Source organism: Kogia breviceps, chromosome 7 (assembly GCF_026419965.1).
Source record: "Kogia breviceps isolate mKogBre1 chromosome 7, mKogBre1 haplotype 1, whole genome shotgun sequence".
NCBI classification, from domain to species: Eukaryota; Metazoa; Chordata; class Mammalia; order Artiodactyla; family Physeteridae; genus Kogia; species Kogia breviceps.
The window spans coordinates 120,422,914-120,448,940 of NC_081316.1; the positions used below are offsets into that span (position 1 = coordinate 120,422,914).

The 26,027-nt window shown below is 59.2% G+C and overlaps 1 protein-coding gene across 8 annotated transcripts in view; it reads right to left on the bottom strand.

The window, feature by feature from the left end:
- Window positions 1-1,751: 1,751 nt before the first annotated feature.
- The window catches only part of IGSF9B (immunoglobulin superfamily member 9B), a 44,353-nt gene continuing 20,077 nt past the window's right edge, over window positions 1,752-26,027 (bottom strand). Inside the window, exons 9-21 of one of the 8 annotated variants that reach the window (XM_059070634.2) lie at window positions 25,692-25,835; window positions 25,491-25,607; window positions 25,096-25,246; window positions 24,174-24,297; window positions 21,958-22,133; window positions 20,360-20,586; window positions 19,535-19,619; window positions 17,568-17,729; window positions 17,264-17,309; window positions 15,067-16,719; window positions 14,334-14,423; window positions 13,622-13,667; window positions 7,791-7,870 (exon numbers count right to left, since the gene is read on the bottom strand). In XM_059070634.2, coding sequence (XP_058926617.1) covers window positions 13,622-13,667; window positions 14,334-14,423; window positions 15,067-16,719; window positions 17,264-17,309; window positions 17,568-17,729; window positions 19,535-19,619; window positions 20,360-20,586; window positions 21,958-22,133; window positions 24,174-24,297; window positions 25,096-25,246; window positions 25,491-25,607; window positions 25,692-25,835 — 3,021 coding nt within the window. In that variant the 3' untranslated portion in view covers window positions 7,791-7,870. Of the gene's footprint in view, window positions 4,843-7,748; window positions 7,871-13,621; window positions 13,668-14,053; window positions 14,424-15,066; window positions 16,720-17,263; window positions 17,310-17,567; window positions 17,730-19,534; window positions 19,620-20,359; window positions 20,587-21,957; window positions 22,134-24,173; window positions 24,298-25,095; window positions 25,247-25,490; window positions 25,608-25,691; window positions 25,836-26,027 lie in introns of those variants that run through there. The other 7 variants (XM_059070631.2, XM_067039354.1, XM_067039355.1 and 4 more) reach the window with 7 other exon arrangements.

Genomic DNA, 26,027 nt, shown 5'->3' on the forward strand with positions numbered 1-26,027 from the left:
AGTTCTTCCTTCTCCACTAACACAGAGCTGGTGGTAGCATGGGGACCTCAAGACAAGTCTCCCAGCTTTGGGCCTGAGGAGTCCCCACAAACTGACATCACAGAGAATACGTCCATGCTTGGTTTGGGCACTCAGTGTCATAGGCTGACTCTAGAGGGAGCAAGGAGGTCCAGCCAAGAAGCAAGACCTCTTCGGGATCCAAGACTCACCCCCAGGCTGCTTTCAATGACTGCATCGCTCCCCCACCACAAAGGTCTTCACTGCCTCCACCCGCAGCCCACCCCACCCCAGGGCAGCCTCTCTCTTTCTCTTCCTGGGACCACCCCCAACCTGTACACAGCACCCTGAATGGTAACTAAGTTACCATGTGCCCAGAGAGAAAGGTAAGCTCGATGTCCCTGGCTTTGGTCTTACTGTCACATCCATCCCCGCCTCCCACTCCAGGGCCGGGCCGACCCGGCTGTCTACTCCCCTTCCGGCCTTACAGACGCACGGCAGAGAGCCGACCTCCTCGCCACACTCCAGCTCTCTAACGCCCTTCCCAAAACACTCCTGGGCCCTCTCCTCAAAGCAACAATGCAGCCCCACGGGGCTCCGAGCCTCCAGCCTCCCTTTATTTTGATATGATAGAAAGGCAGAACTGAGCCATGGAGGCCTGCTTCCCAGAGGGGGTGGGGGATGAACTCAGGGGAGCCCCCAGGCACCTGCCTACCTCTACCTTCCTGCTGTTCCCCAACAATCCCTGTGATGCTCCCCCGAAAGCTCTGTCACATGCAAGCAAAGCAAGCCTCGGATTAACCATGAGCTTTTCCTTCCCTATGTTTCTCTACATAGTAATAAAATGTACTTTATGTACAGTTCCTCCCCCCAGCCCACCCCAATCCCCCAAAAGGCTTTTTCTAATAAAATTGGAAGAAACAGCTCCGGCTATGCACACCTTGGCCCCGAATTCTAATCCTGGTGAGTGACAAAGTCACCCTGATGCTCTGTCAAGTCTGTTTCCTCCCTGAAGCTATCTTGTCAACCTTTAAAAAAAAAAAAAAAAAAAAACCCTAGTCAGGAAATTTCACCTACCTGTGAATCCTACCAGGTTTCCTCTGCATGAAAAGGGCAAAGGAAAACAGCTGAAATCAGTTTAACCTCAAATATTCTAGATCTCAAATCAAAAATAGAGTATTGAAAAATATTAATAATGACTCCAATCCACCCCTGCTTGAGACACCCCCTGCACACGATCATGGGACACGGGCCCCTCCTCAAAGGGGGCGCAGACCCTGCCCGCCCTGTGGGATGAAGCCTCCTTCCCCTGCAGAAAGCGGAGTCTCAGAAGGCCTCTCAGACCCGTGTCTCTGAGGAAAGCTGAGGGAGACAGGCTGCGAGCTCACAGACAAAGTTGACCACCACGTGCTGGGTGGGGTCCACACTCAACCCCACCTGGTCAGCCAGCAAATCAAGAAACAGGAAAGCCACTTTCCTTACTGCTGTTTCTTCCCCAAACAACTTATGGCATCACTTTACCCTTTCCCTGGTCTCCGAGTCACCTAACCTGAGACAGCTGCAGTCTCCCAGCAAGATGCAGGATGAAGGGGCAGATTACTTCTATGCAAGGCTACCAGATCACTCAAGGGGCAGTTTGGAAGACACCTGACCTCCCATGGACTGGAGCGTGAACGTCAGAGGAAGCTTCGGAGTCGTCACTGCAGTTGTTCAAGGGCAGAGTGCAAAGGACACGTGGTCCTTAGAAATGGCCACACCTTACTTACCATGCAGACATCCACAAGCACACCCTCGCGCACATGCACACAATCAGCACGTCAGCGTGCGCCTGTGACATCCCTGTCTCCGTCTCATGGACGGAGGAAACTGTATTCTGCCCGTTTCCATCGCAATCCTTACGGGAAGTACTGAACCAGCTCCCCAAGGTGCAGGAAGGCTGCCGGTCTCCATGCACACTGTCAAAGAAGGAAGCCCACTTGGGAGGAGAAATGAGTCCAAAGCTGTTGAGAGATAGGTTGGCCTTATGTCTGTCCTTCCCCAGCTTTGGGGACACCCAGCACAGCTGCCACCCAGCGGCCAGCAAAAAGCACAGCTCCAACCATTTGGTCTTATCTGCTGAGGTACAGGGCACAGCCAGAGGAAGGAAGGGAGGAAGGAAGGAGGGAGGGAGGGAGGAAGGAAGGAAAGGAAGGAAGGCAGGAAGGAGGGAGGGAGGGAGGAAGGAAGAAAGGAAGGAAGGAAGGAAGGAAGGGAGGAGTCAGCACCTTTGTCACCACTGGGGACGGCTCACGGGCGGGGCCCTGTATACCACTGTAAAGCAGCAGAGCCTTCCCCCATCTCCTCTTCTGTGGTAACCTTGGGGCCTACAGTCCCAGCACGAGGCTCAGAAAGGGTGGCCTAGTTCACCCTGAATACACACACAGCCCTGATGTCCCACACACAGTCCAGCAGGATCTGCTCTGCTCGAGAAACAGCCACCATGAGAGTGCAGACAAAGGCCACAACCGACCCCAGGGCCCAGAGGAGGTGCCCATGCCTCCCCCGTCGGGCACGGTGGCAGAGGTAGTGCTGCCTCAGGAAAGAAGCAGAGTCGCTGCTTCGCTGGAGCTGCCGCCCCGAGGGTGGCTTGGACTTGGACTTGGTGCCCAGTGAAGTGCATTGGCCAGAAGGCGCAGGTTCCACCCAGGGGCTGGGCAGTGGACACGGCGAGGCCACAGATGCTGCCCCTGTCACTTCTTTCTCCACGATGTGTCGCGTTTGGAAAGAAACTGTGGTTTTTGTGACTTCTGAGGCAGAGCCTCAAGGGTGGCATTGGTCCCCACTTGCTGGGCAAGAGAAGGAAGCACGGGGCGGGTCTGCGTGGCAGCAGATTCACCCGTAGGATGGAAGCTCCCAGGGATGTGCAGCCGCCCACTCTCGGGCCACCTCGCCTGGGTCACCGGGCTGAGAGCCACAGAAGTCTCCAGTGCTTTGACTGGGCCAACATCCAAGCAGGTATCTGGGGACAAGGGATGTGCCCAAACCCACCAAGACAGCAGCACCAAGAAGGAAGTACCTGGCGGAACCCGGCAGCTCCCTCGATTCTCGGGTGGCCAGAAGAGCAGGCTTCCACACGAGAGGAGGAGCAAGAGGCCAGACGCACCCCCTCCACACTCAGGCCTTCTGCCCTGTCGAGGGCAGCGTCGTTACCTTACTAGAAGAGAGAGAGACATCTGTAGTCGCTGTAAGATGACCTCGCAGAAGCTTCTGGGTGCTAAGAGTCTGAGTTAGGACAAGAATTCGGCAGGGAAAGGATGTAGCCTGGCTCCTGCCTCCCACCCCGTCCAGCTTGACTCCCGGGCCTCAGCCAGTTCTATATAAACAGACCTGGGGGAATAGGGGGCCTGAGCACCCCCCGGAACCCGGAATCTGAGGCCCCCAGCTTTATCTGATCCCATCCTGTGGGAGCCCAGGTCTGCGGCGGGGTGCACGTGGGGAGCATGCAGAGGAGTGCAGGCGGGCTCCCTGCACGTGGCAATTAATCAATCTGGGGAATTAGCTCCCACAAAAGGAAAGGAGGAATCCAATCAGGGCTTTGGAACGGCGCTCTGGAGGGTGCGGAGCCAGGCTGGGATATAAATAGAGCCGCGGCGCCTGGCGCTCGGCACAGATGGCTCCCGAGTGGGAGGCCCTCGGCCACGGGGCGCCCAGCCTGGCTGGACCAAGGGGCTGACGATGAGTTTGAGTCTCAGCACAGGGCCACCTCCCGGCCCCGCTGCTAAGCAGCTTCTACTTCTGAGCCAAACCATGAAACGAAGAGAGATGCCTGTCTGGCCGTTCACCAGCCACCCTTCTTCACCCAGAACCAAGAAATAAAGGCTGTGTTTAGTTCTGTGGTAACTCACTGCTGAACCCCCCAAGCAGGCAGCAGGAACCATGGCAAGCCCCTCCTTCCACTCTGAATGGGAGAAGGTCAAGACAAATTGGGAATTCAGCTGAGAAGGCATGAAACCCATCTCAGAAGGACTCATTCCCGAGATACAGACACCAGGGCCCCCGCCAGCCCCTCTCACAAAGCCCACAGGCCAGCTGCCCTCTCCCTCCTCCTTCCACTGACCACAGAAGTAAACAGCATTTGCTTCCACGTACATATATATACATAAAGAAACCCACAAACTACACACATACGCATTTGCATCTATATCTATATATATGTAGAGTCTGGAAGATGGCAGGAAGTCCAGCCCTCTTTCAGGAATTGAGAAACTGAACAGAAGCAGACAGCAGTGAGAGCCATTGCTTCGTCTTTTGCACTCCAGAGATATTTGAGGAGGTGGGAAAAATCCATCCAGTGAAGAGGGGAAGGCGGGGGAGGAGGCATATCTCTCCCCGTCCCCAGTTCACTTCCCGAGCTCTACACACAGCCACGCGGCCAGTCTGCCCTCAGCCCTCTCTCCTGGACACGAGGCCAGCAGGCCAGGATGCGGAGGAGACACCCGCTCAGGCCCGAGAGAGAACAAGCAGATCCAGGGTCTGAGCAGCCCCGGAAACTAACGGCCAGGCCACCCCTCCGCTGGCAGGAGAGGACGAAGCCCCGCACACCCATCGCCCGTGCCCACCCTCGCACCCTCGCCCAGGGGACGCTTAAGTTGCGGCATCACAGCAAAGTGGCGTGGCCGGGGTCATCATGCTCCACGCTGCTGAGAATTGCCGTCTGGTCTTCTGGAAGCTGGCGGTGGCACAAGTCTGAGAGTCGGGCAAAGGGGTCGGGCCGGGAATGTCTCTTCTTCCTCCGGAGGCAGACAGCTTCGTCGGGCCACAGGACCTGAGAGTTTGGAAGGTTCTGAGCCTGGGAGGCAGAACCATCTGGGGAGGAGCAGGTGCACACACACAGGAAAAGAGAAGACACTGGTGAAAGGGAGAAGGCAGCCTCTCACACCCCGCCGTCCTCCGCAGGGCACGGTGCCCGGCCTCGAGGGCCACACGCCGCAATCGCCCAAGTGCAGAACACGCGGCAGGGAAAGCACGACGGGCCGGCGCCCGGGGCTGCCCCAAGGCTGTCCCAGTGAGCGCCAGGAAGCAGGGTGGCTGTGGCTGTACTGCCTGCAGATTCACAGATCTAGTCAAGCAACATCTCTTTTTCTTCTTGTATTTAATATTGAATATATTCAGTACCTTTTATCTAATCTTTCTCGTATTTATCGATATTAAAGAAATATTCATACGTCTCTTTTAGTGCCTCCTGGGTGCCAGGCGTCATTCTAGGTACTGGATTGGGACTCAGCACACGTTTCCCCCCACCGCCTCCCCCGGGCAGTGACGGACGTCACACAGATTTTATCCATACGCATTAGAGTCAGGTCTGGCCCATCCCGGACTGCCAGGGCCATCCCGCTGCCTCATGGTCCTTCTGGGGACACAGAGGTAAAGCCCTTGCATTCTAGAAGATTATACTTCAATGTAGCAATGGAAAGGAAGAGACAAACTATAAAGACTTAAAAACTACAGATATAAAACCGTCAGATGCTGCAAGTGCCACCAAGAAAGATAAAATAGGATCACTAGGCAGCAAGTGAGTGAGGCACTGCTTCTACTCTGAAGGAGTAACACCGAGGCGAGTCTTGAATTATGAACCTTCCACAGACCTGGGGGAGAAGTGTTCCGCCAGTGTGAAAGCCCCAGGCTAAAAGCAAACGTGACCTGTTCTGGAGACTGAAGGAAGGCCATCCCGGCCACGCAGAGCGAGCAGAGTCGGTGAGGCAGGAAGGGCAGGCAGAAGCCTGTTCTGATTGCAGCGGGAAGCCTCTGGGGGGTTTTCATCAGCAGTGTGTGTGTACGTGTGCACGCGTGTATGTGTGTGCACACCCCCGTGACTTTCTAAAAATCACTCTGGTCGCTGTGTGTTGAATACACCGCAGGAGCCAGGACAGAGGCAGGAGGGCCAGAGAGGAGGCCGCTGCTCTGGGCCAGGTGAGAGATGCAGTGACTCATAATTTAGCTTTAGCATTTGAGACAGAAAAAAGTGGTCAGATTTTAGGACGTGTTTTAAAAGTTAAGTCAACAGACGTTACCAGATGGACTGGATGTAAGACGTGAAAGGAAGAGGGTCAAGGATGAAGTACCCTGAGCAACTGGGCAGGTAGCAGTGCCTTTTATGAAACTGGGGAACAACCAAGGAGAAGCACAGCTGGATAATCAGTAACTCTATTTTGGACATGGTAAAGGCTTACAGAACATCCAGCTGCGTGTGCAGCAGACACCTGGAAATATGAGACTTGAGCTCATGGACAAGATCTGGGCTAAAGACGGGGGGCACTTGGGAGCTGTGAACATATGACGGGGAACAGGACCACTGCAAGCAGAACAACAGAGAAAACAGGCATTTCGTGGGACTTTTTGCAAAAAAAAAAAAAAAAAGATAATAGATAAATGATAGGTAGGTATGTAGATGGGTCTTAACCTGAATTGAGCTTAAATGGGTTGAAAATTCAGCTTTGGGCTCTAATTTCTCTCCCAAAACCTAAAAAATTCACTTTCTTTCTCTCCACCTCAGTATTCCAACCTGTAAACTAACAGGATAATAGGACCACCTGAAGGCTAAGTGAGAACTAAGGGCTCACTGCCTCCCAAAGTATCAATCACTCTTCCATGACCCAGCCTCTGCAGAAAGTTACACTCTGGTAGATAAGAAAGACTGGCAAGGAAGCTGTGCAGTGGTCTTCTTGGACGGGCTGTCACAGCACTTCTAAAACCACTGGTAAAAAGAGAGCACGTGATAAATATTAAGGAATTTTCTAAGTCTGAAAAAGGGCTGAATTATTTTTGCACTATATTAGAAGCTACCTATCGCTGATGGATAAACATCACACATTTCAGTAGTGGTGTCCTCTTCATGAAATAAGGCAGTTTCACTCTATCTCATGGAGAAAAGTCTGGCCAGACCGCAGAGACTGAGTCCATGCCACAGTGACCCCTTAACACTGAGTAGGACCCCAGAATTTCATGTCCAACCAGAGGCCTGAAATGATAAAGAGGAAATATTTAAGGAGATGGGGATATGCCCAAGGCATATGACAGAATGAGAAAAAAAAGTACTATTTATGTTGTTAAAAAATACAGGGGACTTCCCTGGTAGCGCAGTGGTTGAGAATCTGCCTGCCAATGCAGGGGACACGGGTTCGATCCCTGGTCCAGGAAGATCCCACATGCCGCGGAGCAACTAAGCCTGTTTGCCACAACTACTGAGCCTGCGCTCTAGAGCCCGGGAGCCACAACTACTAAGCCCGTATGCCACAACTACTGAAGCCCGCGTGCCTAGAGTCCGTGCTCCACAACGAGAAGCAACCGCAATGAGAAGCCCGCGCACCGCAACGAAGAGTAGCCCCTGCTCGCCGCAACTAGAGAAAGCCCGCGCACAGCAACGAAGACCCAACGCAGCCAAAAAAAAAACCTGAAACAATGCCATGTACTTTCTAAAGGCATATGCACAGAAAGGTTCTCAACACACATACCCCCAAGAAGGATGGCTCCCAGGTTGGATGAAACAGAACTGGGAGTATGATCAGAGACTTTTAACCTTACTTTTCTCATTTTTTCATAAGAAAATTCTATTTGTGTATTCCTTGACAATTAGTATTAAAGAGAAGCAAAGAACGAGATAAGCTGGAGGAGTCGACTGCGCAGAGAACCCAGGGCCGGGATCCTGAGCCAGACAAGCCCGTAGCGGCAGGTCAGGGTGCGAGGAGAGGAGCAGGGTGCTTCTCGACATTTACCGGATCGTCTCTTTGACTTCGAGGAGCCCTTGGATGACTTTTTGGGCTTCTTTATCCGTTGGTATTTCAGAGCCTCCAGCCTCTCAGGTACAGCAGCATTCCCAGGAGCAGGTGGCTGTGTCCTGGAAGGGACAATTGGAGAGGCACAGGTCAGCTCCCGGACGAGAGAGCTTTGGAAGAGGAGCTGGAAGAAAGCCAAGTAGCTGACCCAGAGGAGACAGAGCACAGCTCTGCGGAGTCCCAGGTGCCCATGACGGCTCCTTGACACCTGCCTTCCTGCTACTCCTGGAAGAGAGAACCCCAATGGAGAGCTCCAGCAGTGGGAGGCCTGCTGAAGGTAGACACCCATCTGTAGAGCCATCAGATGACCTAGGAAAGGGAGAGACAGGCTTTAATGGCGAACCCATCACATGGCACTCAAGCTGGGGCAAGGAAGTCGGAGGAGGAAGCAGCTTTGATGTCTGAAGTTTGTGGATCGTCACAATCAAGACCTTGAAATGAAAGGTAAAGGGGCAGATGAAAGGAGGGGGAGAACGACCCCACCCCACTGACTGTCCTCCTCCGGGAAGGACAAGGCCGGGCCAGATGGGGACCCAATGCCCAGTGACATCATCCCCTCCATCGCCAAGATTCAGGCAGAAGCCCGGCAGCCAATAGCAACTAACAGTTGTCGCCCACCGACATTTCAGCAGCAGACTGGGCTCAGACTCCATCAGTCCTGTGAGAGAGCAGAAGAGGACAGAAGCGGGCTGTGGCGGCGAGAGTGTCCAAACCAGGCGGGCTTGCAAAGCCCCCGACATCCGCAGCAGGTCACCAGTGGGTCCATATTTTAAGACTCGACAGCAAAACCAAGGTTATGGGAGAGGAGACCACCTACGTCAGCGTCTCTTCCTGCCCCGGTTGTCGAGTGGGCGTAGCCATTTGCCTAACAGAGGAACTACACGGTTAGGACAACAGCAACAACTTAACTGGAGCCTGTGCTGCCCAGGTGACAAAGGGGCCCAAAGAGAGCCGAGAGGATGGACTGTCTGGGATAGTCTGCACTTACTGGAGAGAACTGTTCAAGGGTCATAAAAGAAGACAATCTAGAAGACATGGATCAGTGCCAAAAGTAAGCCAAACTTGGACCCTGAGGAGTAAGCGGGGGGAAGAGAGAGACAGGTCGCTCTTTCTTTCCCTCCCGGGCTGGCATTAGCACGCCATCAGGGAAGCAGGGGCGGGGGCGAGTCATCTCCCTCCATCCCCACACCACCCTCACAATCCGTGGTGGGTAAAGTCTGATCGGAAGGAGTAGGACAGCCAAACCTGGGAGGGGTAAAAAGTCCCCAGTGGTGAGCAAGCAATCTAAGGTTTTTTTTAAAAAAAAAAAAAAAGGGTGGGAAGCCTACAGCCGCATCCCCCCACCATCAGATATCTCTGCAGGGACGAGAAAGAAAAACATACAGACTAATTGTAGATAAGCCTCTGGTTCCTGGGGTTTCTTGCACTAACTGACACTGAAGCAACCTACATCTTCTTTGATGGATGCCATCATTCCATCGTCCTTTAGTAGATAAAACATGGAGAAGCTCCTCCCAACTTCAGGTCAGAGTCGTATTAATTTTCAACAGCTCCCTAAGAGCACAGAACTAAGACTCCAGCTACATGCGCACACAGTCTCAGAGAGGAGGAGCCCAGCTCACCACTGGAGGTCGGGTCTTCACCCCGAAGACCTGACTGCCAACTCCCCTCCCCTTCCTCTCTCACAAGCCCCACAGCCTACCCATGGAGACCCTGCACAGCAGCAGCTGGAAGGAAACTTGGGAGGCAGACAAAGGCTGGAGATGGCCAGGGCACGAGGGGGCATGACTTCCCAGAGCTGATGCAACGTCCCCACCCGCCGCTCATCCTGGACTAAGGCTTCTCCGTGCTGCCTAAAAGGAAAAAGACACGAATCCACAGCTCAGCTCATCTGCCTCCCGGTCCCGGCCAGAGTCTTCCAAAAGGCCACACGGATGAATGGTGTACAGTCTGAGGAGGCGCATGACAACCAAGTGGCCCCAGCAAACGACGCAATTCAGGGTGACCCTCTGGGCATGAGAGAAATGGGTACAGGGTGCCCCCGAAAACTCCTAGGGGTTCTCCAAGCCAGCTGAAACTTCCAGGGACAACGTGATTATTACAAGCAACATATTACTACTATTACCACTTTTGTCACCCAGCAGCATTTACTTACCACGCCAGGCACTGATCTATGTTCCCTGCAATAATTTTCTTCAACCCTTACAACATCCCTAAGAGGCAAATACTGTATTGACCCCACTTTTCAGATGGAGACACTGAAAGGCTAGGCAGTTTGTCTTATAATCCAGTTATCACGGGACAAGAGCCAGGACTCTCAACATCAGATAAACTGCGTGTCCAACCTCTTCCTAAGGGAAACGGGTACAGAAGCTACGTGGAAGGAAAACACTGCTTTCGCCTTCACCTGAACAATCGGCCTGCCCTGCACGCACTCGCTGCCAGAGTCACTGACGTTCTCTGCTTCATTGGCAGAGCCGGAGCAGGCAGACCAGAGCGGGGGAGAGCTGGCTGAAGTGATGCCCTCAGGCAGTGATTCCCACGATCCGCTGAGGGAGGGGGGGCGCAATTTTCCCTTGTGAAGCAGCCAAGCTCCAGCTCTTCCAAGACACCTGCTGTCCACCTGTCTTCGCGTTTGGCTTGGGGCTCAGGCTCAGATGCACGACAGGAGAAGGCTCCCCAGGGCACTGGAACACTCTCCCGGTACAGGAGGCAAAAAATAAAAGCAAGGGTCTGGAAGGACGGGAGGTACAGGGGAGGGGGCAAAATGGGTCTTTATACTCAGCTAATTATGTAGGAAAGTCACATGAAACGTGTCCCAGCAGACTGGAATCAAACCACGTCCCTTCTCTGCGAAGGGGGAAGGGGGACCATGTCCCCTATCAACGCCAAGCCCCCCAGGGGACTTCCAGGTAATGGACTTTTGATGCCGATGGCGTTCAGACAGTAGGAGGCTGGGTGAAGCAGCTCCATCCCATCCCTGGAACAAGGGCAGCAGGTAGTCCAGGGCTGACCAGTGGGGTGCCCTCCAGGGAGGTGAGGCCGGAGTTCTCTTTCCAGTCAGCCCCAGTTCTTCCAGAACACACAAGAATTCAGCAAACTTGGACCCCATCCCCCAGAAAGTACAAGCATTACTGCAAGGTGAAGGCCTGAAATTAAGGCCTTAATTTCAGGGGCTTCTCCGGACCGTGTTCCCCATGAACCCCAGTTCTCTGTCCCACAGGTGTTTCTTTGTGGTTCATACCTACCAAAGACAGCCGGAAATTGACCTTAACACTCTCTTTTTCTCTCTCTCACCTGTTATAAAATCCATACAAAATCCAAGTCACAACCAGATAGCCCCAGAGGCCTTAGTGCGTATCTCTGTGCTCACCCAGAGCAATGGAAGAAAGACACAGCCAGGTTCAAAAAGGCAACCCACAGGGCAGGACAGTCGAAATCCTCTGGACTTTTCCTGCCCTCCTGCCCCAAGAGCTGGCCGTCACCCCAGCGGCTGCCGTGCCTGGTGACAGGCAGGGAGTGACGCAGAAGCACTTCCTTCACTTCCACCTCTCCTGAGCGCACACTCTGACGCCTGACTACAGGACTGGGGTGGAGACCGAGGACACCCACTCACCCACGGTGTAGCCAGGACATGGGTGAACCCACCCTCTGTCACAGCACAGCCAGCCAGGAGTCCGGAGATCAGTGCCCACCAGCTGCACCCACAGACAGCCCCCCTCTGGGGGCCAAGTGTGTGGCCTCCGAACTCGGAAGAGGCTTTTACCAACGGGACCTCCTTCCCAAGGTTCACCCAGTCCAAGGGGCCCAGGCACGCTCCCAACCCACCTGCCTCGTGGAGGCCAAGGTCAGTATGAACAGGAAAGGGGATCAGAGGGGACGCAAGAACAGGGCCGCTACTGGTGTCAGACAGGGAACTGAGCGCCCCATCCACAAAGGGACAGGTCCGAGAAGGGAGCTGGGGGGAGGAGGAGAGGGGAGAGGAGGAGGAGCGGGGACAGGGGAGAGCAGAGGAAGTGGGGACAGAGCAAGGACACACGTAGACGAGACGAGTCACACCACCTTCAGCGAGACCCAGCGGGGACACATGCAAAGGCAGTGTGAGGGTGGCGTCCGAGGAGGAGCCTGGCTCCTGCCAGGGCCCAGCAGCTTCCACCCAGAGCTCTCGGCAGGCAGCACGGTGAGGGCCTGACTCCCCAAGGCTGCAGAGCTGGCCGGGCCGGGCGGAAGCCATCCCGCATCGCACCCCTGGTTTCTGGGTTTACCACAGCAGTGAGAGGACACTCAGCCCCCGGGTCTGGCGAGTGGGGACACTGGGGAGGGGGTCACAAAAGAGAACGGGGCCCAGGCCCAGGCACTTTCCTGGAGTGGAGCGAGAGCTGGGCCTGGAGCCATCGCTCCTCTGGGGGCAGCAGGGGGGGTCACAACTGGGGACAGGGAGGACAGCAGGAAGGAGGAGGGCGGTCCCATCACCGTCACCCCGTTGGCCGCTCATAACTACGCTGTCCCTGGTCTCCCCGAGCTCATGGCTGCGGCGTGGCACCCGGCCAGCCTCACACAGTCCCACGACCTCTGGCTGAGGACACTCTCATAGCTGCAGATGGTGAGGAGATGCCACGGCCGTCCCGTCTACGGGAGGCCATCCTTACGACCAGAGGAGACTGGTGGTCCTGAGTTAAGACCGCTAGCCCTCCTGCCATCTCCAGGTGGGGAAGGGATGCAGAGACTTCAACCCGGGAAGCCAGAAGCGCCCAGAGGAGGCTCCCACTCCCGTGTGAGTGCCCGGTGCCTGCATTTGCTCGTTGCCACAAGCACGGGACTGGCATCCACGGCAAAAGGAAGATCTTGTCAGCTGCCGTGAGACTGAGCAGGCCTCAGGTGACCACAAAAACCTCTCAGACAGACTTGGCACCCCTCTGCTGTCAAGTTCCTGAGACCTCCACCTGGAAGAGGAGTAGCCCACATGGAGAGCAGAGCTGCCTTCTGCCTGGGGGCCTGTCCTCTCCTCCGGCGGAGCTCCTCCAAGACCCCTTCCCGGAGCTGTGGCCCAGGGACATCAGGAGTGGCTACTGGAGGGGCCTTGAGAGCAACGTGAGCCCGCGGACAAGGTCCACGCCTCAGTCCTGTGGCAGCCAACAGGCTGCAGAGCAGGCTCAGGAGTGGTGACCTCTCCCTGCCCCTGCCCCTGCCCTCAGAGGACGACAGGTGGCCTGGTCCTGAGAAAGACCCGGCTGGTGAGGAAAGCAGCAGGGCCATAGCCCAGCCCCGCGCTCCTGGGAGGACCGATCATCAGTCGGGTCCCAAGAGGACAGTGAGGGAGCGGCCACCCCAGGGGAAGATCTGCGCCCGGGGGGCTTAGGGAGGAAGGGGGTGTCTATGCCTGCTGCTGGGGCAACCGGGCAGAAAGGGGCCGGTGCTCCGAGACACCACGTGCTAGCCAGGTTTCCATGGTGCAGAGGTGCAAAGCGCTCGTAGGCATTCTAGGCCCCTGAGGGTGCATGCAGGCAGGGCCCCGAGGGCTTCTGTGGGAAGCTCTGGGCAGCAGGATGGCGAGGTGTCTGAGTGCAAAAACTGCAGGGAGGCTCTGGGAGGGGCTCGGAAGCTGCAGCGAGGCAGTGCGAGCGAGGCCCGGCAGCTGTGGCAGCAGCAGGGCGTGGGGACCCAGGAGCCACGGGCCATCGGAGCGGAGGCTGCCGCCCCCACAGAGGGGTGAGGGCTGTGGTCTGGACTGCCCTGTGGAGGAAGCGCTGGCCCTGCGGAAGCCCGTCCGCTGGTCCGCCCCCTGCCCGCCCACCCAGCCGGAGCTCCCTTACCTATTGAGCTGAAGAGAGGCTTGTCTCGACAACACTGCCCAGATAGCTGAGATCAATCAGAAACAAAGCGGTTATCAACATGGGTGCGGGGGAACCACCCACGCACACCCAGAGGGAAGGGAAGGAGCACGGGGACCAGAGAACCGACAAGCGAGGCCAGAGAATGGGGTGAGGAGCAGTAAGGAGAGAGACAGAGACCCAGACGGCACGATGGGACGAAGCAGATGAGGGCTGCACAAAGCACAGACGACAGGGCACAGCCCCCCGCATCTCCTGCACAGACAGCACGCAGCTCTCCTCCACCTCCCGAGCTGCTCCCCACCTGAGCCGGGGTGGGAGGTGAGGCTTGTGCTTCCAGGTACCAGAGTTGGGGGGAGTGAAGGGGGCAAGGGAAGGCGCTGGGCTCCCTCCTCTCGACCTCCTCCCGTCTGCCTACCACCAGGCCAGCCTCCTCTGGACTCTGCTCCCCTGCACAGGCGGCCACATCAAGAAGAGACCAAAGGACGGAACCAGGGCAGGGGGCAGGAGGGATGGGGGACTACGGACGGTGCAGGCTCTTCCCAGCAAGTCGGGCCAACCCAGAGAAGATGGAGAAGGAAGAGAGACGGACAGAAGGACGGACTTGGGGAGGAAGTAGTGGGAGGAGGAGGGAGGACAGCAGAAGAAAGACCAGAGAGAAAGAACACGGGCAGGCGTCCAGGCTGACTGGTACCTGGCACACCAGCTGCTACAGTTTACAGTGGGCTCCCCCAGGCCGGCTGATCGCAGGGGCTTGTCTGTCTGTCTGTCTGTCTGCAGCTCCCTGCGAGGCACACAGGTTGGGGTGGGGGGTGTGGCTCAGGCACAAGGTTCAGAGGCCTGAGATTTTGCTCCCAGCCTCCAGGACACAGCCTCCAGGGAGGCTGGGGGGCCAGGTGGAGGCAGGAGGCGGCACTCGCTAGGCGGCTAAAGGCAGGAGGTTGGGGACGGGAGCCTGGTGGTCCAGGGAAGTCAGGCCCCAGGGCCCTGCTTTCGAGGAGAAGAGGCTGAGGAAAAGGAGGCTGATACAAGGTCTCTGGGCCAAGCCTGGAACCGCCCAAAGCCAGGCTCACGGGGACGTGGTGGGCTCTCCACTCCAGAAGGCCCCAGGGGACCACTCATGGGGACACACCACACACACCCCCGGCCACGTCCTCTCCCCCGGCCCCCGGATGGCCTCCTGAGAGCTCTGGGCTGGGTGGGGAAGATCCCTCATGCCCCTGGCAGGGTACCTGGGCAGGTAAGCCACACCCCCCCCCCAGTGACCACTCCCTGCCACTGCCAAGACCAGCGCTCCTCTCCCGAAGGGATGCTGCAGCGTGTTCCGACCAGCCCTGTCAGTCGGTGGATGGAAGGGCGAGGGCGGGGGAGGAAGGGGGAGGAAGATGACTAGGCGGCAGTGGGCAGGAGAGACGGCTCGCACTCACCCTGCAGTAGGTAACGGTGGCGGCGGGGGCTCCGGTCTGAGCAGCTCCTCCCCCACCCTCCGAGGGGAAGGCGTCTGTCCAAACACACCCAAGCGGTCCGCAGGCCCCGCAGGGCCCGGCGGAGGGGAGGGGTAGCCCGTGGCCAGAGTGGTGAAGCCCACGGTGGGCCGGTAGCCGGGGCTGTCGCTGCGGCTGCTCTGGGACGGGGAGCCTGTGGACGGCGTGGGCTTGTGCGAGAAGCTGACGGCCGCCGGCGGCTGCAGGGTGGTCTCCGACGCCTCGGCGGGCTGCAGGAGGCTGGGGCGCGGCCGGGCCCGCGCGGCAAGCTCGGGAGAGCTGGTGCGCGAGCCGAGGGGGCTCTGGGTCAGAGGCGAGAGCCGGGAGGGCTGTAGCACCACTTGATGTAAACTGGGCTCGGCGCGCCTGGCCTGCCGGGGGCTGGGCCGGGGCCGGGGCTGAGGCTCGTACCACGGGGTGTCCAGGCCCAGCGCGCTGGGGCCGCCGTGCGCCCCCGGCTCGGCCGGCTCGGGGTAAGGCAACACGGGTATGCCCATGCCTTGGCTGGTGTGTCTCAGCTGCCCTTGGCTCACCAGAGGTTGCACAGGCCTGTCCTGCCACTTGGCGGCGGCGGGGGGCACTGGGGCAGGGCCTCTGCCCGGCGCCTTGCCAGCCCAGCCCTTGGGTGCCTCCAAAGACAGGATGCCCGGGTAGGCTGCGGGCACCTGCAGGGAGGAGGGCGGCAGTCCTCGGGGGAGGCCGGCCGCAGGCTGCAGACTCTCGGCCACATCACACGGGTGCAGCTGGTGGGGGAACACCACGGCCGGGGTCTCCAGTCCCCCAAAGGGGAACTCCGGCCGGCCCCAGGGCTCTGGGGAGCGCCCGCCAGTGGGCGTCTGAGTCAAGGGCAGCGTGCTGTTGGAAGCGTTCTCTCCGTTCTCCTCGGGGATGGCGGGGTGGCCGAAAGGCCCCTCGGCGTGCAGAGGTGGCGAGGACATGACAGAGCTCAGGGGGCTGCCCACCTCCGGCATGTAGAAGGGCGGCGGCTCCACCTCCCCAGGGCTACTGCTGCTGAGGTACCCGTAATACTGGCCGTGCTGGAAGGGCCGGGGGGCGGGCGGCCTGGCTTGGCCAGTGGCCTGGAGCCGGCCCTCCAGGCCGCCGGGGCCCTCCAGGCTGCGGGGCTGGAACCGAGGGCTGTATGCTGGTGGTGGCAGGTAGGACTCCTGGCTGGATGACAGAGGGGTCAGCTGGGACTTGAGGGCGGCCACAGACGCGGGCACTAGCGGGTCTTCGTTCTCCTCGTCCGACTGGCGGAACTCAGGGTACATGTCGGTCTCCTCCGCAAAGGGGAAGCCCTCGATGCGCCGAGCCTTCGCAGAGGGCTCCACCTCGGAGGGGTCCATCACAAAGCGGCCGTCGGGGCCCCTGCTGATGAGCTCGATGGGCGTGGTGGCCTCCGCCTCGGCCTCCGCCTTGGCCACGCTGTACTTCTTGCTGCTGATGGCCCTCTTGGTCTTCTTGTACAAGGACAGCTCCTTCTCCCGCACGGGGCTCAGCATCCTCTTGGCTGCCGGCTGGCCCTGGTCGTCGGAGGACTCGGACGGGGCGCGGAGTGTGCGGATGCTCTCGGGGCTGACCTTGCCGGAGGACAAGCTGGGGACAGGGAGAGAGCAGGAGGCGTGAGGAAGCTCAGAGGACACGACTTCTTTCTGTTCTCCCCGCAAAGTACCACACGCGCCTAGGAGGGATGCTGGTGGGTGGCGTGTGCCAGCGTGAAATACTCTGGCCAACTCTCAACTCTCAACTGTCCAGGCGTGCGCTGCCCACTTTCCAAATAGACACCTCGTTTCCACGTTTATTCTGCCTGCTCCTATGTTTGCTACCTCTCTCCAGTCACACCTGCAGCTTCACTCCCAGGTGGCTCAAGGAATGCAAGCTCATTTTAAGAGTAACTTAAGCAAGGCATATTAAGAAGGTACATCTGCTAGGATGGAAAAAAAATCAAAGAAGTAAACAGCTCATCTACTATTTTGGGTCATCGACACTACTGCTCCCCCTGAGAGTGCGGACAACTTAACATTACCATGCAGATCAATTAAGGGAAAACAGCTTAGAAACACTGTCATGGAGCGGAGCGAGCCCTCCACCCTCCACCCCAGATGGCCGTACCCTGTCTCTCTGGGGCTAGACCACTTACGGAGACTCCAGGCTCTTCCTGCAGTGCGTGATGGAGAGTGGAGGGTCTGCAGGGAGAAAGAGGGGAGCCCGCTGAGGCCTGACGCCACACAGCCCTCCCCAGCTGTCAGCAGGGCCCAGAGCAAAGCCCCGCAGGGAAGCAGCGCCCTAGCATCTGGCACGTCTGTGTCCGGGACCACCTGCCCCCACCGGGTCCGCCTCCACCCTTGTTTCGGTCCCAGCCGACTCTCCCACCATCAAAGCAAGTCCCGTCGGCAGCTCTGCCCACGAGGTCTCAGTTTCCCTGTTTTCAAGGCGACACCTACCTTTCTTGCGCTTGAGCTTCCGCTTGCGCTGCCTGTTGACAAAGCAGGCGGCCAGGGTGCTGAACAGGATGGCCGCAGCCAGAAAGCATATGGTGGCCACGATTCCAGCCAGTACCGGCCGAGCCAGGCCGTCGTCGGTCAGGTCCGGCTGCGGGAAGATGTCTGGGGGGACAGGGGGAGAGCACGGGTTAGACCCTCCCTCCCCAGGGCCCCAGGTGGTTCCCCACCTGTGTAGGACAGACATCACTAAGGCTCCGCCCTAAAAACGAAGAGGTGGCGTGGCGGGAAGACGGAGAAGAGGGCGTTTACAGAGCCGAGGAATCGCTACCTTGCTTGTGGAGAGGAAACACCATCTGTTATCTCTTCCCTGTGGGACGCCAGCTCTGTGATGGTCTGCGCCGGCCCAGCACCTCGCCAGCCACCCTCACCTACCGGCACGCTCTACACGGAACCCGTGACTAGCTGACTGGACACTGCAGGGGCCTAAGCATCATGACTCCCACCAGCCCCTCTACAGGACCAGGGCCCAGAGGGTGAAACCCCGCAGCAGCAGCAGTAGGGCTGCTGCTCCAGAACGCAGGTGCCCCTTTCTAACCATCACAGTGGAGGCAGGCAACTTCTGCAGGGGGTCAGCATGTCCTGGTCACCACAGGCACGTGCTGGCACGGATAGGGGCTCAAACAACGTCCTTGTTCTACAGGCAGAAGTGGGCGTCACTTGGTGCCCAGGTTCGTTCGCAGAGCTCAGAGTGACAGCCAGGACTGGACCAGTCCACTGTGTTACATGTCACCCGACAGTCGTGTTCGTAAGTGCTGCTCTACAGGCTCATCAAAGGGGAAGCCTATGTATCTTGATACATTTGGCCAGAATCCATTGCCATGTGGACGACAGTGATGGATTGAAACAATCCAGATCACGCTGACTGGGCGAGTAGAGAATGAGGGCTCAGCCTTTGGAAGTGGGAGGCTTCAAGACAGGGAACGCCGAGGTAGCTGCATCCTCGTTTACCACGGGAACCTCCCGGCTGCCGGGAACCAGACGTCAAGCCACCGAATGCAGAACAGCTCACGAGAGGTACCCCCAAACCCTCAAGTCCTCTCTTCTAGCTTGGCTGCAGCTCTCTTCCCTGGAGGGAAGCCAAGACAGTACGCTTGTCTCTGCTGCTACAGCAGGCACCTCCGTGTAGAAAAAAACAGCCCCACAGTGCCTAGTACACACGACAGAAGTCACAGCCGCTCCCCCCCACCCGGGCTTTCTCGCCCACCCATCCCCTGCCCCCCCCCCGCTGCCCCCGAATCTCTACCAGGCCCGAGCGTGAGCTTCTTGGCCCAGCTCTTGCCCGCTGGCTCCGAGGGTCTCTGCGAGCGCTCCCCGAGGGAGGACGTGAGCCACTGCTGGATCGCTAAAGCAAAACCTCTTCCCAAACCAAGGGAACCACTTCTGGGGGAGGGACCTGCTACATGTGAGGGAGTGTAGCTGGAGAAAGATGTATAGAAATGGGACCAGGGCCAAGAGAAAGAAAGATAAATGGAGAAGATGCTGGGGAGTTGGCTTTATTTAGCCTGAAAATATCTACGGAGAGGAAGGAATGGAGGAAAACAACACGAAACAGCAATTTTCCAAATGAAACACCCTAATTATGAAGCCGCCTTAACGAGAGGCATCAGTAAGTACTGCTGACCTGTTTCTGTCTCTTTGCTCCAATTCGCCCCCCACCCCACAAGAGGATGACACCGGAGGAACAGAAATGTTAGAGCAAAAGGGCTTACGTCCTTTTTGACTATTCTAACAAGAACCTTAACTGGATTTCTTTCTGTGGTTACCTTATAGAAACGGTCATGAACGCAGCTCTTTGGGTGGAGAAATCCTACCCACCTGGCAGGCTTCAGCTGGCGCTCTCCCTCTACTTCCAGCTCAGCCTCTTCCCATAAGAGCTGTTCCACAGACGCCGCCCCTCCCCCAAGTACCTGTGCTGGAGACGCCGGCGATGTTGCTGGGCTCGCTGATCAGATCCTGCATGACAGCCAGGACCCGGAACTCGTACCACATGTCCTACAGCCCCAGGGAGGACACCCCGTCGTCAGCCAAGCGACCTGGACCTGCGACAGCCGCCCACCCTCCCCCCCACCCCGGCTCTGCGACTCGGAGTATCTGCCGATTTCCGTGGGGTAAACACTCCCACCGTGGCCGATTTCAAGCTACCAACGTGAGGTCACTGGAAGCAGAGCTGGGCAGAGATGCCACGCGGGCTCTCAGGAGCCGATCCCAGCTCCAGAGTATGCCAGGAAGGGAGACAGGAAGATAGGTGGGACAGTGAGCATCTGAGAAATAAGCTGCTGCCTCTCCAACCAGAGAGACATCCCGGCTTAAGGGGAGCCCGCTGGGAAAAAATACCGTCTTCTCCTCCAGGGGCTCGGAATTGTTAAAGGAGGGACCCTACTCTGGGCAAGTGGAAGACCAGCGTTCTGGGAAGCCTCTGCCCACGTCAGACTCCAGCAGGGAGCTGAGCCCCCAGCCCACCCTGGCTCGTGTCGGCACCTGGAGACCCCTCAAGCAGGAACAGCGCTCCCCGCGGCCACAGGGCAGGCCCTGCACCTGCGGACCTCAGCTGCAGTGATCTGAGGATCCCAAACCCTGGCGGGAGACCTGGGAGCACAGGAGTGCAGGTGTGGGACGGTATGCAGCGGCCCACACACACCTGAGCTGGGTCGCTCAAAGCTTCCGGTGATTCTAGGAAGTCACGTCACTTCCGGAATTGAGAAAAGCATCAGGAAGAACGCTAGGCACCTCACCTGGGACAGGTCCCTGGCGAAGAAGTCCCCGTCGGTGCCAGGTATGGCGTCATCCAGCGTCTCCCAGCGCTCTCCGACGCGGAACTCCAAGACGTAGCGGTCGATGGGGAAGCTGTGGTTGGCAGGTGGGAGCCAGGACAGGAGCACACCCTGCTGGGTCCGGTTAGCTGTGAGGCACCTCGGTGGGGTAACCAGCACCAGGGGTTCTGGAGTTGTGACAGGGAATGCTGCGGGGGAGGGAGAGGTGATGGCGGGGGTGCCAAGGCTGCTGCAACCCCTCCACCCACACGTCCCCGTGGGGGCGGTGACCCCAGGGCGATGAGGGCCACATCCTCAGGGTGCAGGCATCAATTCAGGACACGTATCCCATGAAGAGCCCTCCTGACCCAAGGGAAGCGGGCAGGGCAGGTGGGCCCGAACCTCCTGACTCCATTTCCAGAGCACTTCTAACGACACACACCAAGGCATCAGGTCCCGTGAAAGGAGAAGAGTCAGGAACTTCAGGGAAGAAGGAAATGTAATTATCTTTTGAATAAGACAGTATCTTTGAAAAGATACTACAGGGACTTCCCTGGCGGTCCAGTGGTTAAGACTTCGCCTTCCAATGCAGGGGGTGTGGGTTCGATCCCTGGTCAGGGAGCTAAGATCCCACATGCCTTGGGGCCAAAAAACCAAAACATAAAAAACAGAAGCAATGATATAACAAATTCAACAAAGACTTTAAAAATCCACATCAGGGCTTCCCTGGTGGCGCGGCGGTTGGCCTGCCGATGCAGGGGACGCGGGTTCGTGCCCCGGTCCGGGAGGATCCCACGTGCCGCGGAGCGGCTGGGCCCGTGAGCCGTGGCCGCTGCGCGTGCGCGTCCGGAGCCTGTGCTCCGCAACGGGAGAGGCCACAGCAGTGAGAGGCCCGCGTACAAAAAAAAAAAAAGGTCCACATCAAATATATCTTAAAAAAGAAAAGAAGATACTACAAAACGTATCTTTCATTCTCTTCCAAGGAAGGAGGAACATCTTCCCTCGGCACTGCTCACTCCATCCGTTCCCCTCTGGCCCGGGTGGAAAAACAGGCCCCAGGGCACGGGGCTCCGGGGCAGCGGGAGCCACAGCAAGGAAATGTGGGACGAGGCTGCTGTGGGGCTGCCTGGTCACAGCCGAGCTCTCTGGCCACAGACAGGGGCCAAATGCAACAGCAGGTGGGCGAGGTGAGCCGCTGGGTCAGGGAGGAAGAGGCGGCCCTACGCCTGCCACCACACGAGGCCGGGGGCCAGAGAAAGGGAGCAGCAGGAGTGCAAAAGGAGGAGGAAGGACCCCCAGACCCCCGGAAGGCCACGGAACGATGCAAACATGGGGCCAACAAGCAACGACGGAACTGAAGCTCTTCCATCCATCTGAGGACACGTCAGGGCAGCCCACAGCACTCAGACGGGGCACGAGGCACCCTGGCCCGGACAAACCCCGCGGGACGGTAGGACAGACCCTTACTGGTAGGTCAGTGTTGGTCGTATAAGGCACTTAGCAAGGCGCCCGCATACAGCGGGCAGGAAAGGTCTGCTCTCCATCCCAGCTCCTCCAGGAGCATCCCGGCCCGGCCTCACCTAAAGTGTTCACAGTGACCACCTCACTGAAGGCGCTGGCGCCCAGCCTGTTCTGGGCCAGGACGCTGAACTGGTATGCTGTCTCGGGCTCCAGGGCATCCACCAGCAGCCAGCTGGGTCCCGGAGGCACAGGCAGGGACAGCCAGTCGTGGGGCCCAAACTGTGCCCGCTTCGTCCTGCCCGAGAGAGAGAGGGTCGGGGACAAGGGCGCGGGGTGGGTTACACCGGAGACTCGAGAGGGCACACAGGTGCTGGAGTTGGGGGCACTGCCCCAGCCTCCCCAGGCTAGAGGTCGGGAGCAGGTCACGACCCCGCAGCTCTGGCTATGCCAGTCCCCATGAAGTCACGTCCCCACTTACTGGTGCCTGTTCCCTGAAAAGGGACCCTTGGCGTTACTGATGCTCGAGATACTGGTCAGATTACCCATTGCATTCTGGGAGAATGTCACCCTGGTCAGAGCCCTAAGAGCGGTGCAGCCCTGGGAGTGAGGACGCTGGCAACAAGGCAGGTGCCAAAGTGGGAGAGTGGGGATGAGCAGGACCGGGAGAGGCCGGCACCCTTGGCCACCCGGCCTCCCAGGGACAGCCTGAGTGGGACCTGCGTGACCCCGAGGGCTCAGTCTGTCCAGGCAGGCTTGAGTCACTGAGGAGGAGCTGGGCACAAGACAGAAATGACCAGTGCTTCCCCACCGCTGAGGCTTTCTGGGTTAGAAGTCACCAAGGAAGGCTGCACTGTGGCTACAGAACGCTGGAACCAGGGGTGAGGGTCGACCCTTGCTCTGCGGCCCACTTGACTCCCTGCCGGCCATGAAGCCAGCGCCCAGGCGCAGTGTCCGGCACCCCCCCGGGAGGACACATCGTCCCGTGGGATTGGCCGCGCAACCCCGCAGCAGCCCAAGGACCCCCGCAGAGGCCAGGCCCCTGCAGGCTAGGGGCTCACGTCTCACGGCTCACAGCTCGAGCCTCTGCCCAGGAATCAGAGCAGAGGCAGCCAAAAGCACAGCAAAGAGAAACCAGCGCAGGAAGGAGGCCTCCCCAGCCCGGTGACCGCCCTGCCCCCGCCGGCACCACAGCAGGCAGCAGAGTGACAGCAAAGCAGAGCCGCGGGCAGCGAGGGAGCCAGTCCACGCCAGACCTTCAGCTCGGGCCTCCCCAAAGGCGGCCACGCGCCCTGCCCTGGCCACGCGGCCACCTGGCAGCGTCCCGCCTGCCCTGGGGAACAGGTGGGGATGGGACGGGGCTCCGTTTCAACTCCGAACCCTCCAAGCTCACCACCCAGGTCCAGTTGGCATCCAGAACTCAGAACGCCTAGGCAGTCAGAGTCTGGGAAGCAGGCCAGGTCCCTCTTAACCTCCCTGCCGCTGAGAAGTATACAGAGGGCTCTCCCTGAATCTCCAGGCACCCCCGACTATGCTTCCTCCTCCCCCCGACCTGGTGAGCCTGGCTGGGGCTACACACCCACATGAGACAGGTCTGGAAAGGAGGAGGTGAGGGCTCACCCTCCCCACTCGAGGATGTCACCCATGATGCAGGTGGCCAGTGCTCGGCTCAGGACAGGGATGTGGGGAGAGAAAACCCTGAGGGGAGGGGTGGACCTCAGCCGAGGCCTCTCTTCCCAGCTTTTCTACACCTCCTGTCTTCAGCCTGCTTCATGCATTATTAAGATGTCTGTCTACCCCGAGGTTTGGGAAGGATCTCAAATCTCTGCACTTCACTAAATGAACGTATAACCAAGTACAAAGACGACAGACACACAGTTCTAGAGAGAAAATACACGTGTGCAGAAAAGGCCAGGAAGGTGAGGGCCACTTCACACTGGTTTCTGGAACCCCTGGTGCAGGGCCAGGATAAAAGTTAGATCTATGCTTGTGGCTGGCTGTCTTACGACGCCCTTGAACATCAGCAGTCTCTTCCAGGCTCCAGAGAACAGAGGAAGCTGGAGGAGCGAGCCAAGGACAGGGAGGGGCCGCGAGATCAGCTGGGGACGCGCAGCCCAGGGTGATGGACCATCCAGGCCCCAGCCCCGTCGTCATCCCAGACACCCCACCCCCCCTGGAGCCTGGTCACCGGGCCACACACCCCACCATCCGGAGAGAGGGAGGGCAGGTGGAGAGAGCCACACCCTTCTCATAACCTGCCCCCTGACCCCTGGGACCGATGGCGTTGGGGGGGATGGGGGCGGATAAGCAGAGAGCAAGGCGTGCGGGGGTGACTCACAGAGGTCCGTACCAAACAGAGAATGTCTGCTCAAATCCTCCATCGTAGCCTGGCTCCCAGGACACGTTGGCAGTTGTCATGGAGACCTGGACCCGGACACTGCCCGGGGCATGGGGGCTGGTGCCTGCAGGCCAAGCAGACACCTCAGGCGGGAGGAACCGAGCCCGCGGAGCCGGGCTGTGACCTCGTGCACCTGGCGAAAGCGGTGCCCCGGGGGGAGAGATGGGGACAAGGACGCTCCGACGAGCTGCACCCAGCCCTGCTGGGTCACGGGGCTGGAGAAGGAAGACCGTCCGGCAGGCAGGCTTGTCCTTCCAGCAAGAGATGCGTGAGCATCAGGAATAAGGGCCGGAGGGAAAGCAGCCCCTGGTCATCAGCCCCGACCAGGCCGGCGCTCTTATGCAGAGCATGGAAGCGCTGCCGACGGCCTCAGGCAAAGCCCAAAAGCCCCCGTCCCACACAGCTCTCTGGCCTGAGACCCAAACACCAACATGAGAGCCGCCCACCAGCCCGGCACGGCAGTCAACACCTCCGGCAGGGGCCTGAGGCCTGGGCCCACCGCTCAGCGCAGTAACGCCAGGCAGGGTGTCCCACCCAGACCAGCCTCGGTCTCAATGAACGGGCGTCGGGGGAACACCAGCTCCCACCTCACACACATGTGTGTTGAGGCACCACTAGGTACTGAGCCTAAAGCTGGTGGTAAGTGCTCAAAAAGCACTGGCTGTTGTTACGACCGTGGCTGTGTGTCCCCAGAGGGGCAGGGAGAACGTCCAGGCCGAGGTCCTGGGCACGAGGTCTCAGGCAGAGGAAGCGGACACACGTGCCCGGCGCCCCAGGTAAGGGCACACGTGTGCCAGGCCCAGCGGACCTGGGAGCAGGGAGCCGCGCACCCAGAGCCCGGCCCGCCTTCCCACAGCCGTACCGATGACGGTCAGGTGGGTGCTGGCAGTGACGCTGGCGACCACATTGGTGGCGGTGCACTCCCACTCCCCGTGGTCTGCCTTGCTCAGCGCGCGGAACTGCAGGCTCCCGCTGGGCAGGGCACTGTGCTTGCTTCTGCTGGGCTTCCCTACCTTGGCCAGACACGGGGCGGGGGGGAGGGCGGGAGGAGGGCCAGGGAAGAAGAGAAGCCACCCACACTCAGGGGTCCAGGAGGGACAGGGGCGGCACCGGGGCCCAGCCCGCAGCCCTCCCTCCCTGCCCCGGCCCCCGCACCAGGAGTCACGGTCGCTACTCGGCCCCCGCCCCGTCGGAACAGCGCCATCCCCAGGCCGTGCCCCTGCCGCGCTCCCCGGGAGCCCCGGAGCCCAGAGGTACCTTCCTCCACGTGATGACAGGGAAGGGGTCCCCAGCGGCGGCGCAGGGGATGAGCAGCTCCCGGCCGGCCTCTTGCCTGTACTCCCAGCCTGGTAGCACCGTAAAGTACGGGGGGTCCTAGGAGAGCACGGCGAGGCCGTGACGCCGGGCGTTTCAGGCGCCCGCCACCCGCATGGAGGCCGCCCACAGCCCCGGTCTCACCTTCAGGACGAGCCTCGCGGGGGAGGACTGGCCCATGGTCCCCAGGGTGTTGTAAGGCACACAGGTGTAAGTGCCAAGAGCCTCCTCTGTGGCCTCCTCGATTCGGATGGAGCCGTCCTCCATCAGGGTCCAGCCCAGGTTCTGCTGGGGCACAGACAGCGCAGGGGAGCTGGGGTCAGGAGCCGGTGCTCGGCCCAGGCCCCTCAGCCGGACCTGGGCTGCTCCTCCGTGCGCAGGCGGGGTGCGGCGTCTCGCGATGCGAGAACAGCCAGGCCCTGCTGGACTCGGCCCACGGGAAACAGGTCCTCGCTCTCCCAAAGTCCTGGGGGGAGGGGA